Here is a 15,864-nt window from a genome sequence, read left to right on the forward strand (position 1 = left end):
GAGAGTGATGGCCCAAACCCTCCTCATCCCCAATTTCCCACAAATTTTCCCCAATATTTGAGACCTAGTTTTCTACATAATTTTCATCCTTTTGGTACTCCAACCAACTACCAGCCATATAGCCACCCTCCTCCAATCTTTCAAGGTGCTCACCGACAAGATTATTATGGGCAAACAACTCCATCTAGCTTTCCAGGGGTTCAACTTCAAGAAAGTATGGTATGCTCACCTAATCAAGTGTATGGATTTGCAGCTAGTAGATCACAAGTTGGGATGCAATATAATTCATCACTTGGGGCTGTAGCCAACAACTCTTCCCATGGATCAGAGTCAGCTTCTCCAAGCCTTGCAAGGCAGAAGGAGAAACAAGTAGTTGATCTTGAAGAGGGAAGTGATAGCAGTGAAGAAGGAAGAAGGGGGATACGCATCAATTGGACCGAAGATGACAACATACGACTGATGAGTTCTTGGTTGAACAATTCCGTTGATCCCATAAAAGGCAATGACAAGAAATCAGAACATTATTGGAAGGCAGTGGCTGCAGAGTTTAACACCAATATGCCTAGTAATGGGAACAAAAGGACAGCTAAGCAATGCAGGACACATTGGGATAACGTGAAGAGAGATGTTACAAAGTTTTGTGGATTTTATGCTAAAGCTAGAAATACCTTCACTAGTGGATACTCTGATGAGATGATAATGGAGAAAGCCCGTGAGTGGTACAAAAGTCGAAACAACGATAAACCTTTCACCTTAGAGTACATGTGGAAAGATCTCAAAGATCAACCAAAATGGCGTAGAGTCCTTGAACAATCTAGCAAGAATAAGAGAAACAAGATTTCTGAATCAGGAGCATATACCTCATCATCTAATCAAGACACTGAAAAGGAATCAGTGAGCAAAGAGAAGCGCCCTGAGGGGCAGAAGGCAGCAAAACAAAGGCAAAAGGGGAAATGTGAACCATCACCTTTGGGGGACAAGCCAAGTCAAAATATGATTCTTTCATGAAGCTGTTACAACTAGAGCAGCAACAATTCTAAGATCACCAGAAGCAACATTGGTATCAGCAGAAGCTAAAAAAGAAAAGGCAAGAGCTAAAAAAGACAAGGCAAAGGCGAAGAAATACAAGACATACTTAAAATTGATGGAGAAGGATACATCAAACTACAGTGAAGCAAAATTGAAGAGACACGAAGATGTGTTGGACCAATTAGCTAGAGAATTAGCCGAGGAATAAAAATCAGTAGCAATGTCGTGTGTAAACAATTCTAGGAATCAGTAGCAAGCAATTAGCTAGGAATGATGCCTATTTTATAATGCCAATGTTCTTATCATATATTAGAATCGTGTGTAACAATGTTGCTTGTAATGTGACCCTATTTGTATTCTGCTCTATTATGGTAATATCAATATCAATGTTGTATGTTACTACTAGGGTATGGAACTACAACATGCTGAGAGAAATCACCTTTCACATGGATCTAGCTGTAAATGTTTTGTCTCCTTCCATGACCAAATCTGCTTATTTTACATCACTTGTACTGTGCCTATTGTAAACCTGACAAAAGCAAAAGATAGATGTTGGAACACTGCCAAAAGCATACATATCTATTGAAAACCTGACAAAAAGCAAGAGCTAGCTGTTGGAGCACTGATAAAAGCAAAAGCAAAATAGAGCTGTTGTAAACTAAATAAACTAGTTGTTGGAATCTAGCCATTGGAATGTATCATCTACAAATAGGTGATGTGGTTCAGCAGGACCAGTCATCCTCATTTCCTTCAACTTCATCCCAACAGCTTTCCTCCCACTTTCAAACAAAATGTCCAGCGAGTCACCAAACCAATCTAGTCAGTCAGATGATTCTAGCTCTAGTGACAATCTTGAAGGGTTGATGTGGGAAGAAATCAATGATCCTATGGAGGCTGAGATTGAAGCTGAGATGGAAGCTCAAATTGAAGCTGAACTTCAAGCTCAAATGCAAGCACAAGAAGCTGGTACTTCTAATCGACGTAGAGGCTACAACTGGAGGTACATCAATAGAGATCATGCAGAAGACCACAACAGATTGTTTGCTAAATATTTTTCTACCAATCCTTTATATACCGATAATCAGTTCCGTAGGAGATTTCGCATGAGAAAGCATTTATATTTTCGCATTGTTGAAGCTCTTGGCATTTAGTCCCCATATTTTCGTTTACGACGAGATGCATTTGGGAAGGTTGGCCTATCACCGTTGCAGAAATGCACGTCTGCCTTATGCATGTTGGCATATGGTACACCAGCCGACCTTATGGATGATACTTTTGGGGTTGCAGAAAGCACAGCAATGGAGTGCATGATAAAATTTGTTCAAGGTGTTAGACACATATTTGGTCAGCAATATCTTCGCAGACCTACTGAACAAGATATCTAGTGTTTACTTCAACAAGGTGAGGCACGTGAATTCCCCGGCATGTTGGGTAGTGTTGATTGCATGCACTGGGAGTGGCAAAATTGCCCAGTTGCATGGAAGGGCTAATTCACGCGTGGTGATTATGGTGTACCCACTGTCATGCTTGAAGCAGTTGCATCTGCTGACATATGGATTTGGCATGCCTTTTTTAGTGCTGCTGGTTCTAACAACGACATTAATGTGTTGGATCAGTCATCATTGTTCACTGAAGTGCTACAAGGAAGAGCTCCTAGTGTTCAATTTACTGTCAATGGGTCAGAATATAACACCGGATACTATCTAGCTGACGGTATTTATCCTGAGTGGGCTGTATTTGTCAAATCAATCATCAGACCTCAAGCTGACAAGGCTAAATTGTATGCACAACATCAAGAATCAACAAGAAAAGATGTGGAACGGGCATTTGGGGTTTTGCAAAAGAGTTGGGCCATCGTCCGTCATCCAGCAAGGATTTGGGAAAGGGAAGAACTAGCTGATATCATGTATGCATGTGTTATTTTGCATAATATGATAGTTGAGGATGAGAGAGACACCTACGAGATACCCGATGACAACACATATGAACAATCACAAAGATCTGCACAACTAACAGGATATGATCATGGTCCAATCCATGGATTTGCATAGGTCCTAGAGAAAGACAAGAATATTCGTGATCGATCAACACATCGACGTCTCAAGGCAGATTTGATGGAGCACATATGGCAAAAAAATGGTGGTCAGCAACAATAAAACTAGAGTTTATCAGTCCATTATGAACCTTGTATTTTTCTTTTTTATTTAAATCATCAAAATTACTTGTATTCGTAATTGAGAAGGGATCCCTTAGTACTAGCCTATTGTATGACCTCTGCATCACTACATCACAAGCTAAGAAGTATGCAGCAGTACTATTGCATTAATCCCTCGACGGAGCACAAGTGTATTGTTTCTCAGTTTTTTTTATTAAGATTTGATGCCGCACAACTAAACGCTCAACCAAAAATCCATGGGAAGGTGAAAGCAACGATTCACATGATGCAAACATAGTTTATCTTCCTGGCAAGACTTGCACAACCAAAAACAAATCATGGATTTAATCACCCGATGGAATGTAAGCAAGAACATGAAGAAGAAGGGATCAATCACCTCATCCCTGAAACCCCGACGGAGTCGACGCGTACTCGTCAAGGCACAGACGCGGAGGAGCACGGCAACGTGGACCTCGTTCAGCAAGGCGACCACCGCCAGACCATCAGGCTCCATGAGCACGACGCCATCTGCAGGCAAGGCCATGGTGGCACAAGGTCGGAGTTGCGGCACGGCGAGGTGCTCCCGCCGGTCGCAGATCTCGGCGACCGGATAAGGCATGGGCAGGAGCAGCTGTGAGGTAGACGCGGCCAAATTTCCGCGCCGCCGCTAGAGAAATTGGGGATCGAGTGAAATTAGGGATCGGGCGGAGGAACTGAGGACGCTGATTTTTTCTCGCGCGAATGACTCCATGGTTGTAGATAGGTGTCGATATTTTTTTTACATGGTGGGACCCACCGGGACCCACTTTAACACCTCCCACTCACACTAACCATTGTGAAGAGAGACTTAGCTATTGCTACCTGCACTGGGCCCCACCTTATTGTCCCCGGTTCACACATACATTGGGCTTGCCCTTACACTTGAAACTGTCAAGCAAGAAGAATGTTGACAGCTTGACAGTCAACATTCATCTTTGGGAGTGCAAATTTGTTCACCTTTAACAACGGGAGTTCATTATTTATTTATTTTTATACATATAGAATTTCCATGAGCAAACATAAATTTATAGACACTGGCATGGTGGCAAATTCAACAATTAATTGTCTTATTTCCCATGGCCAGAACCAGAGCCATAGCCATGGCCCTCACCATAGCCTGAGCCTGAACCATTTCCATATCCATTGCCTGAACCTTTACCATATCCTTCACCATAGCCTGACCCTGATCCTTGGCCATGTCCTGAGCCATGGCCTTCACCATAACCAGATCCTTGACCATAACCGTGGCCCTCACCATGCCCGTCGCCATATCCTGAGCCAGAGGCATTCCTTTGACCATGGCCTTCACCATGCCCCTCACCATATCCTGAGCCAGAGCCATTTCCTTCACCGTAGCCTTCGCCATGCCCCTCACCATATCCTGAGCCAAAGCCATTTCCTTCACCATGTCCCTCGCCATACCCTGACCCTGTGCCTGCTCCATGGCCAGAGCCATAACCTTGACCTTGACCTTCACCTTCACCTTCACCTGTTCCTTGACCTTGATTATAACCAGATCCCGAACCAGCACCAGAGCCAGCATATGAGCCTGCTCCAGAACCAGCGCTAGATCCAGCTGATGACCCTACGCTTGAACCAGCACTCGACCTTGAGCCAGACCCAGAAGCAGAGCCTGAGCCTGAACTCGAGCCTGAGCCTGAGAAAGAACCTGACCCTGAACCAGACCCAGAGCCGGAGCCACCGGCGCCACCACCTATGCCTATACTAATTCCGGTACCAATTCCAATACCACCACCGCCACCAAGGTCGATGCTTAAGTCTTTACGAGAAATTTGACTCTCAGATGCAAGAACTAGTGTAGCAAGGACAACAATGCCAAGAGCAAAAGTCTTCATATGAGACATTGTGAAACCAACAGTAGGATTATTGTAGGAACCCTAGTATTGCTTCAATGTTTTCAGATGTGTGTTTTTTCTAGTTTTCTTTCTTGCCTCCAACAACTCCTGGACATGCAAACACCAAGAGTGCAGTAGTATTTATAGAATCCAAAAGAGGGCTTCCAAAAATAATGCTTAATTTAATTTGTGGCAAGAACCTGTGGTAGTGACCATTGGACGGCAGATTTTGTTCAGTGGCACCTAGTGGAGCAATGGTGGTGTGCAGGTGTATGGCCCTTAGTGCATAGATAGTGCATTGGAGTGACACGTTTGAACTTTGAAGCATCATGCATGATACTAGCATTAGTAAAAAGGAGCACAAGACCATGCATGCATGCTGCAGATTTTACACTTGCACTCTGTACAATATTTTTCTTTAAAAAGAAATACTTGGAGCATGTTGTAGCATATGCACAGATAATAACATGTTCAACATATGATTATTTCACGTTAAGGGAGGCATGTTATTGTTTCACAGATGCCATTGAATAGTTATTAAAAAATATGAAAAGTTAATTGACAACTTATATTATACGATGCCATCACTCTACAAGCATGCATTGCTGAACTTTATTTTTCTTAGCATTCATCAAATTTTCCATGAATGTATAAAGGAGCGGCATAAATATATATATGGATCTACATCGAAATATCGAATTTTATAATTTTGTATCAATTCCAATACCACCACCGCCACCACTAAGGTCGATGCTTAAAAAAGTCTTTCCGATGCTTAAGGCCTTACCTAATAATCTGCAAAGATAAGTGAAGCGACTTTTGAAGCTCAATGAAGCATGGCATTGGAGGTTTCCAGAAGCTCTTGCTTTTAGTTGGATTGGTAATCAGTGCAAGTTCGCTTGTAAACCTTATCAAGCTGTTGGCCTATTGCAAGTCCCTTTCATTTGTCAATTTCGATTGTCAACTCTGTAGTTGACTTAAATGATTTTCCTTCTTCCATGATCATCTTAATTACTGTTGCCTGAGTAGTGGATATTCTTTCTTTTGACATTAAAGTAGCTAGATGTTCAATTACGCGGTGAACGCTCACATGCACACAAATGTGCACATACAAAAGAAAAAAAAAGAAAGTTCAACTGACAGTTAATTTAGGATTTTTTTACATCATTATGTTGCGCTTTATGTGTAATTGACCTATGATCGAAACCTTGTTGTTGACCTTGGTCTTAGAGTAAGGTATTTCAACTTAAGTTGCAAGTCAAGCATTCTGAATACAGATTTTGTAATAATTAACCAACATATTACCAAATATTATTGATTCTTATATATGCTCCTTTAGTTAGTAAAATATATATCATTACTGAGATATCCGTGTTTCTATAATAGTTACAACTTATCAATATTTTCTTAAAAAAAACTACTCCCATAACTGAATTTTATGGTAAATTGTAATACTCTTATTCTTATAGGATACCTACAAAAGTTTTTATTCAAGAGAACCATAAGTGATGGGTTATCACTTATCCCTCAGTAATGCATGAGGCTGAAGTATTCTCGGTACGATTGTATCACCTTGGTGTAATTGCTTGGTTTAAATAAAATGTTTCATTATACAGAAAAAGGTGACATTATAATGGAAGTGATTCACTACATCAAAGTAGAAAAAAAAAGAAAGTTAATGTTGGCAATGTTTTTTTTTCTCAACAGAAGTCACCAGTGGCTAAATTATGCGGATATATATGTCCACAAACATTTTGATTTCTCAAGAAATCCACTCATATACACCAGTCTTTATAGCCAAACTATACATGAGCACTTGTAAGAATCAGCTGATACATCAAACCTAATTATAATTGATGTAGTTTCAAATCATTATGTATGGTCTACCTGTATGCTAATTTCTAACATGATTAATAGAGAACCAAAGCTCACAGTAACCACAACAATCAATTGTGAACTTGCCTAGTTCTAGACTCAACTCTAGAGGCTGCACTTGATCCTACTCTAGACCCCGCACTAGAGCCTGCAAATGACCCAGCATTAGAACCTGAACTAGAGCCTGTAGAGGATGATGTACTTGAACTAGCTGAAGATCCAGCGCTTGAACCACTTCCCGATCTTGATCCAGAGCCAGAAGTTGAAGCCGAGCTTGAAGCCGAACTTGAGCTAGAGCTACTAGTACCGCCAATACCAACTCCAGCTCCAAGCCCAATCCCAAGGCCGCCTGAGCTTGACCCTGAACCAAAAGCTGAAACTGATCCAGAAGCTGATCCTAAGCCTGGACTTGATCCGGAGCCAGACACGAATGTTGAACCGGACCTTGAACTTGAGCCAGAACCACCGCCACCTAGACCAATGCCAATTCCAACTCCAAGTCCAAGGCCAAGGCCTCCTGATCCTGAGCCTAAACCAGACCCCGAACCTGACCCTGAGCTAGAACCTGAGCCAGAACCTGAGCCAGATCCCGAACCTGAACCTGAGCCACCTACTCCTAAACCTATACCAACTCCAATCCCAAGTCCACCCCCAAGGTTAATACCAAGGTCCTTCCTTGCAAAGCGGCTCTCCCCCACCGGAGCAAGTGATGCAGCAACGGCAACCAAAACTACAAAAGCAATGGACTTCGTGCAAACCATTGTACTATATTGTTTGCAACACGCAACAGCTACTATACTTCGTGCTAGTAATGGAGATGAGATGATGCAGGTGTTTGATAGACCTCATGGGAATTTATACATAGACAGAGATCAGTGCAAGATTGAGCTAGCGATGTGGCTGGTAAAGGTTTCACAGAGTGGTGTAGTTGAGTTGTGCTTGCGTGTTTGCTCTTGAGCGATCGCGTTTGCCTCGCCGTGTGCCTTTTTTTTCGCCGAGATCAAGCGGTGAGAATTTAGCACGAGTGGTGATATGTGGACAGTGGCGGATCCACCATGGGTCTCTGGGGTCTCGAGACCCCACTACCCGTATTGTAACCATGGGAGATCCCATGATGACCTCACTAAAATTTTCTGTCATACATCTATTAGAAGAGGGGGCTATAATTTTATATGGTTTGTTTAGACCCTCTTGTTAATCTTTTCTGGATCCGGAGATCCCGCCATTCCGGCCGCCGGCCGCGGCCGTGTGTAGTGTAGCTAGTGCGCGGCGGCTGGTATAGTCGTCGCTCCCGGCGAGTGAGCCAGCTATTCTTCAGCGCTGCCGCGACACGTTTGGGCGGCTGAATCCTGAAACTTGTGAGGTGTGGCCGTGTGGGATCGTCAGTGCGCAGAAAAGTTGGCGCATGCATATGCATATGATGGTGCTGCAATTCTGGAAGAAAATGACGGCCGCTTAACTCATGCAAAAAGATTGGTGTGGATTACTGGCTGATGGTAACCATGCATGCTTTAATTTGCTAGCTACGTACAAAGCAGCTGTATATCAACGTCAAATAATCATGGTCCCGTTTCACATGTGGTACTTGGACCTATGGATTTTGTTAGTAGACTTCCTCAAGTATAGCATATTAGCATACTGCATTCTCGGTTTTTCTTATTTTGTTTTTTTAAAAAAGTTGACTTGTGTGCATGACGTGCCAATTAATATGGAGTAATTAAGAGAGTCTCTCTTTAATGCTTGGACAGGGGGAAAACTCTGTTCGTGTATAGAACGACTGAGGTCGATCATCCCCTCAGTCTGAGGAAAGAGAGACAGACATAGGAGCAAATTACGGGAGGCAGTTCATGAGAATTTCCTCATTTTCGTTTGTCTGATTGACAGATTGAAGCGCGTGCATGCTCGATCAAAGTAAAAGAGAAAAGATTCATCAGCATCATTCCTGCCACTGCAAGTGTGGAAGTGTGAGAGTCCGAGCGACACCAAGTACGCATAAAAAACGGAGCGGTTCATTAGCGCGTGATTAATTAAGTTTTAGTTATTTTCTTTAAAAATAGATTAATTTGATTTTTTAAGCAACTTTCGTATAAAATTTTTTTAAAAAAATACATCGTTCATCAGTTTGAAAAACATACTTGTGGAAAACGAGAGGGAGGGGTTCTTAAAGGGGTGCCGAACACAACCCCAAGTCGCCAACTACAGCTTTCGTACTGCACGGCTGTGACAACATCGCCGTTTAAAAGAGCTACAGTACAGATTCCCAGTCCACTGGCGAGCATGAATCCCTTTGCAGGTATGGAGCTACCTGCAATTCACACATCCATTGTCCAAGATCCTGATAAAGTTCAGTCATCACCATCTCTATAGTGCATCCGGAGAGATCGATCACGACAAGTACTATTCGATATATGAATTAATCTGCCTAACTGAAGAGTCGCGAACTTTCGACATCATCACCCGATCTCTAAGAACGAGATTGCAGATCGATCGATAGATGAGATGGATCAGGTTATACCAAACCCATCACCTTAGTGCGCGGAGGACGAACGACACGCCGGCCGGTGCGTGCGTACGTTCTCCTGCAGCTACTAACCAAACCGCATGCATCGCAACCACTCCACGCACTAGCCAAATCAATCGATTCATCAATCAGGCAGGCACCTTTTTCGCGTTGCACCACCGCGCCACCATCGCGTGCTAGCTCGACCACATGATGACTTGATTCCCGGTACGTTTCGTGCACAAAGCTGAGGGTTTTTTTCCCCACGCCCGACCACCCGATCGATGCTGCGGCCATCGTCCTGTTCCTCTTGGCCTCGCGTGCAGTGCAGACCGCGCCTCCTATAAAAGCTTGCCACCACCGCGCGGCGTTTCGTCCATTGCCAGCTCGGTGAAAAAACGAGGATGGCGGGCGGCAAGGGCGGCGCGGTTGCTGCTCTAGTGGTGGTGGCGCTCCTGTGCGTGATGTCCGGTGGCTGCGTGGAGAGCCGCCGTGTGGCGAGGATGGGCCTCGACATCGGCTTGGGTAGCGGGCAGGGTATTGGGCTAGGGATTGGACTTGGGCTTGGGGTCAGAGCGGGTACGGGAGGTGTCTCTGCTTCTGGGTCTGGGTCAGGTTCCGGCTCGGTGGCTGGGGCTGGGTCTACCTCCGGGTCAAGATCTGGGTCGGTCTCGATTGGAGGGGCTAGTTCTTCTGCTGGGTCGAGTGCCGGATCGTATGCTGGGTCAGGTGGATCGGGAGCAGGGTCCTCGGCCGGGTCTAGAGCTGGGTCGGGTGGCGGATAAGGGTATGGCTATGGTGGCGGTAGTGGGTCGGGTTCAGGATCTGGGTATGGTGAGGGTGGAGGATATGGGCGTGGGTCGGGTAATGGATCAGGTTTAGAATTTGGAGAAGGGTATGGTTATGGATCTGGTTCTGGTGGAAATCCTTGAAGTGGACATGATGCTGGTGTAATAGTTACCATGCCAAGTGTATTTTCCATGTATTTTCATTTCTCTATGTGAATTAAATGAAATACAATAAATGACTATGTCTACTTTTACATAGTTCTTTGTTTAATTATTTTTGGAACTAACTATAGGGTGTAGAATGGATAATAAACTATAGTGTTTAATTAATTGTCCTCTTTGGTAATATTAAACATCATCCATATTTGGAAAAGGACGGTAAAAGTATAGGTTTGAGTAAAGATTTTACCCCTGAAATGTAGTAGATATATCTATGTCAAATTTATGTTCTGAGCACAAATCAGAAACCCGACCCCCGTGTAGCCCACGTGCAGGCGACTCGGAGGAGAAACCTAGTGCCTCCGCAATCCCTCTCCCCTCCTCTCCCACCCCTTGCCGTCGCCGGAGCACGGAAACCGAGCAGCTTAGCTAGGATGGTGGTGGTGAGGCCAAACCTCGATGGTGCTCTGCATCTTTGCGTGGAAGGTGGGTCAGCGCCAAGAGCTAGGGGATGAAAGCACGACATAGAGGCTGAGGATCCGGTCTCCCTACGGATGGATCTGGCGCCTCCGCGCTGGATCTGACAGGAGCTGTCGCGCTGGCGACGGCGGCTGGCGGCAGCGGAATGCCTCAGCAGCCGGTGGCGACGAGTGGACGACGTCCGTGAGAAGGCCGCGACGGTGGCGGTGGCAAGGCCGCGTTGGCGACGAGAACAGTGGGAAGGCCGCAACGACGATGGCCGGAAGGCCGCACCGACAACAGCGGAGGGAGGCCCGCGTGGACGATGACAACGGGGGACTCTCGTCAGTGATAGTGATGTGAGGCTCGCGTGGGCAATGGCAACAAGAGCTTGTTGTGGCTAGTGGCAAGCATGCCGGTCAGGCTTGGGGGAAGCAGGCGGCCAGTGCGGGTGAGGCCAACGTGGACGGAGGAGAATGACGGCTGTTGCGGCGAGGGGTTGGAATGGCTGCTGGAAGTGTTGGTCGGCGTGGGAGACGACATTGCGGGAGGCAACATTGGGCTAGCCCACGATGGGGCGCCGGTGTGGTGGACCTGCGAGCTGGTAGAGGTTGTTTGGGCTAAGGAGATTTAGGGTGGCAATGACAGGTTTGGGAGAGAGTGTCGCAGGAGAAAGCCTAGCTTAGGTTTTCTTGAGCTGACAATGTCGATGCCTTTGGGAGTCATGATCCCTTTAGGGGTATTGTCGAGCGGCCACCATTCCTCTACCTGGCAAGACTCGCCAAGTGAAAACCCGGTCCAGCTTGAACGACAACGGTGGCACCTAAGGTGTCATGACCTTCTTGGAGGTGTTGCCTAGGAGGTTTTGTTCCTCGCCTTTGCCGCCTTCTCTTGGTTTGGTCGCCGCCGGTTTTTGGTTGTCATTGTCAGATTGTCACCAGGGACAAGTGGATCTTCTATCCTCTCTCTCTCTCTCTCTCTCTCTCTCTCTCCAACCCCTCTACGTAAGGTTAACCGGGAACTCGTCGACGATCTTCCAGGCGGAGTCGTTGTGCATGGGGCATTTTGCAACCCTCCTTAGGTCTAGCAGTGATCGACCACGCATAGCGGCGGTCGACTTGGCGCTAGCGACTTCTCCTACTTTGTGTGAGAAGTTGCTAGTGTACGACAGCGGTGGTGTTTGTTTTTGTTTTGTTTTTTTCCTAGTTACGATCTCTCAGGGTTCTATCTTGTATTTTTCTCTGCTATATCAATATGAAACTTCGCACTGTTTGGTGCGGGTCGTTTCAAAATTTATATTTTGGGCATAAACAGTTAATGACAGTCAGTTTCTAATTAGCTTTTTCAAAAAAGAAAAAAATTAAGGGCAGAAGATCTGACATTCATTTCAAGAGAGAAGTATTTTTAAGTACAGTATTGGACCCCAACCAAGAATACAAGATACCCGAAAGTATTTTTAACACATAGGATATGCATGTGGTATAAATAATTAAATAAAGATGTTTTTTTAAAAAATGTAAGATGCATTGCGATCATATAAGTTAGTACACAAACATGCGCATGTTTGTGCCTTTGTTTACAAATTGATCTACACTTACAAAACAAAAAACAACAAATTATGTCTGTGTTTTGTAGTGTCCAATGTTATTGTTTTATAGTTTCTTCAAGTATAGATTATATTAAGCTATGTATGGTTGTATCTTTTATATTTCTAGCATTATACTCCGTAATCAATCTAGTCAGATTTTTTTTTCAATTTTTTCTATGACTATATTTAGTCAACATGTAAGTAATGAGCGCAATCACATCTATTGTTCAACATGCATGTTGGACTAAACTCTGGCAGTCGGCAGTCGTAAGAGCACCAACACCGTTTAGAAGACTTCCAAACAGGCAAACAGCTTTATCATTGCCAAGCTCGTATAGTATTTGGGTGAGGAGGTAATCAACACTGGCAGTCGGCAGTCCTAAGTATACAAGTACAAGGTGGGTGAGTTAGCCTCAAACTAGTACATATGACGATGACCACCATGCTTTATCTTTGCCAAGCTCGTATAGTATTTGGTGATTTGTTATATTTGTATAGTTACAGATTCTTGTTCCTATATTATTTACTCAACCAATCACAGTTCTTTTGTTCTTTGGTGTTGCAAGATCTTCAGAATCCTCCTTATGTGACCTGAGCATCTAATATATTGTTTCTAAAACTGATTTTTAAGGATTTTAGGTGAAAAATTGGATCCAACATATCCTTTTATTTTTTTATAAAATTTAGGCTTTTCTTTTAAAGTGATCAGTTTATTTACTCGTTAGTTTAACAGAAAGATCCAGATCAATTTATTTACTAGAAAACCTAAAGACATTTTTTTAGGAGGTGATTAGTAATCTCTTGGTTACGCTCTGTAAGCACTCCCCTAACGACTAAAAACACGATTACACTTACGTACAAATAAACTTGGTTTGACCGTTTGAGGCATTTAATTTGATTTCTGTGTCAACGCTACAAAGTTTTCACTTGTGGGCTGCCTGTGGCGTCCATCTTGATGACTTATAAACGATACTAGCTAGATGCGTGGAAAAACCGATGGAATTTTGTGAGCACAAAAGTCTACCACCTAAATTCTGCTTTACAGGAGGTTTAACCTTTTCCCTCAAAAAAAGGAGGTTTAACCTGTCACCTGTCAGTGCTAGCTCTGCAACAGGCAGCGGACAGCATGAGCACCGGCTAAATCCAGCAGCGCGGGCAGCGGGCGAGAACGTCGCGGCCGGCGGTGGCGACGAATTACCGGTCAGAACCCCGTGCGACGGACCAGCCGGCTAGCCGTGGTCACGGTCGTCGCTGCCTGCGCCGAGCACACGGCAACACCCAACATCCCGCGGCGGCGTCCGTCCTGCACCGGCATATTATCCGGCAGGCGCATCACGATTTTTCACAGGTTCACAACAACTCTCCCCACTAGCTTCCAATCAACCAGACAACAACCACATATATCTTTCTCCCCCTTTTTTTCTCCTAATCACCCACCACCGCGACATCTCAACCTCGATGAGTCGCGGTTTGCCCACAGTTATTAGCCAGTAGGCACTAGGCGGCAGTATGGCCGGAGCCACACGACGTCAGTACGTTCGGCGCAAAGGTTGACTCCCATGGCCGGATATTGATCGCGTCAGCTTCCACTTGCGTTGTTCTTTGCGGCTTCTCCTCCTACATAAGCAACGCTAGCATCACTGCATCTGCACACACTGCACTTGCCTTCTAGCTTGCAGAGGCACACGCTATCTAGCTGAAAGAGTACAGTGATTTTGCTCATCAAGTAGTGGTTGTGACTTGTGAGGATGGCGAGAAGCAAGGCCTGCAATCTGGCAGCTGCTCTGTTGCTGCTGTTGATGGTGGCCTTCATGTGCATGTCCTCCGGTGTACTCGTGGAGGGCCGGCCGGTGGCGAGGAGGGAGGACCTCAGTATTGGGTTGGGTGGTGGTGGCGGCGGTGGCAGTGGTGGTGTTGGGATTGGGGTAGGTGTTGGGGTCGGAGTTGGGTTGGGACCCGGCGGCGTGTCCGTTTCTGGGTCTGGTTCAGGGTCTGGCTCGGCGGCTGGGGTTGGGTCCACCTCTGGATCGAGGTCTGGCTCGGTCTCTGTAGGAGGGGCTAGTTCGTCGGCTGGGTCTAGCGCAGGTTCCTCCGCTGGGTCAGGTGGATCAAGGACGGGATCCTCTGCTGGATCTTCAGCTGGATCTAGTGGCGGATCAGGATTAGGCATCGGATTTGGGCAAGGGTCTGGATCTGGGTCTGGCTTGAGCGGAAACCCTTGACATTTTCACCATGTTATTTCGTTATGATGGGTTAATTAGACTGCAAAAGAGTGTTTCTTTCTTTGTTGTGAGAGAGATGCAAAAGAGTGTTTCTACACTTAGAAGTTTTAGTAAATCAATAAGATGTCTCCACTAAACATGCAAGATCTTTGGCCTCCCTCTTCCAGCTGTAATCCGTCAGTAAAGAACAGGAGAGAAAAGAAGTAGGGATTCGATTAGTGAATTGCAATTGTATTTGTACAAAATGTTTAGTTTGCTAAAATGCACAAAACAAACTAAAAACATGTTTATTAGTTTAACCTGCAAAGAACGTCATTCCCAACTAGCCCATTTATACCTTCTCCGTGCCAATCTTTCTTCGACATGGTTGAGAGCTCATACCTTCAACAAGACAAGGCTGAAAAAGTTCGGCCTAAAACTTATTAGGAAAAAGTCCACTTTAACTCCCTTAAATATACACCGAATCTAATTCGTACCCCTCAACCAGAAAACCGGTTAGGACGACTCCCCCAATTACTAAAACCGGTATAAATTGACTCCCTAAGTGGTTTTTGAGGATGGTTTTGCTGACGTGGCATGCTGACTTGGTCTATTGTGCTGACGTGTCAGCCCAGTCACCAAAATACAGATGAGGCCCACATGTAAGTGATAGGAGAAAATATAAAAAGCGTAGGGCCCACTTGTCAGCCATCTTCTCCCTCTCTATCTTTTCCCCCAAATCCCCCAAAAAGAAACAGCAGAGCAAGCGGTCGAGGAAGCCGAGCGCGTAGTTGCTGTGCGGGCACTGCACTGCACATTGTCGCAGGTGTAGACGAGGGTGTGGTTGTTGCTGCTCAGCATCAGCTCTGGCTCGCTCCTCTCCTGGTACTGTGCAGCCGCGTCGCCGGACCCGGACGGCCCCGCCAGCGGCCTCGCGCCCGGCGGCGACAGGTCCGGCAAGCACTTCGCCGACCGCTTGCTCCCGAACCGCCCCGGTGCTGCCGCTGCTGCCGGCTTGAGCGTGCCCCTGCCGCGGATGAGCCGGTGGATTCCGAGGTCCGCCAATAGCGGCTCCATGTCGACGTCGAGCAGGATGTTGCTCGGCCGGACGTTGCCGCACGAACTTCTTGTCGTGGAGGAAGGCCAGCCCTCTCGCCATGCCGCGGGCGATGCGTCGTCGCTGCCGATCCTGCGCACAGCCAGCACGGCGCCGTC

General features: G+C 45.7%; 3 protein-coding genes and 2 pseudogenes across 3 annotated transcripts; 4 read left to right on the top strand and 1 right to left on the bottom strand.

Moving 5' to 3' along the window:
* Positions 1–213: 213 nt before the first annotated feature.
* Positions 214–1,280, top strand: LOC107278856 (glutathione S-transferase T3-like; annotated as a pseudogene).
* Positions 1,281–1,800: 520 nt separating this feature from the next.
* LOC112936348 (protein ALP1-like) lies at positions 1,801–3,306 on the top strand (annotated as a pseudogene).
* Positions 3,307–3,946: 640 nt separating this feature from the next.
* Positions 3,947–5,189, bottom strand: LOC4347106 (glycine-rich cell wall structural protein 2-like). The gene has a single exon (XM_015755519.3). The coding sequence runs from the start codon at positions 5,086–5,088 to the stop codon at positions 4,291–4,293; it is 798 nt and encodes a 265-aa protein (XP_015611005.1). The 5' UTR covers positions 5,089–5,189; the 3' UTR covers positions 3,947–4,290.
* A 1,698-nt stretch (positions 5,190–6,887) lies between these two features.
* On the top strand, positions 6,888–7,911 carry LOC4347107 (uncharacterized). Its single transcript, XM_015755706.1, has 2 exons — positions 6,888–6,897; positions 7,046–7,911. The coding sequence occupies exons 1-2, from the start codon at positions 6,888–6,890 to the stop codon at positions 7,909–7,911; spliced, it is 876 nt and encodes a 291-aa protein (XP_015611192.1).
* Positions 7,912–9,858: 1,947 nt separating this feature from the next.
* On the top strand, positions 9,859–10,386 carry LOC136351714 (glycine-rich cell wall structural protein 2-like). The gene is made up of 2 exons (XM_066303981.1): positions 9,859–10,183; positions 10,277–10,386. Exons 1-2 carry the CDS (start codon positions 9,859–9,861, stop codon positions 10,384–10,386), a joined length of 435 nt encoding a protein of 144 aa, XP_066160078.1.
* Positions 10,387–15,864: the final 5,478 nt, after the last annotated feature.

Source organism: Oryza sativa, chromosome 9, assembly GCF_034140825.1.
Source record: "Oryza sativa Japonica Group chromosome 9, ASM3414082v1".
Classification (NCBI taxonomy): domain Eukaryota; kingdom Viridiplantae; phylum Streptophyta; class Magnoliopsida; order Poales; family Poaceae; genus Oryza; species Oryza sativa.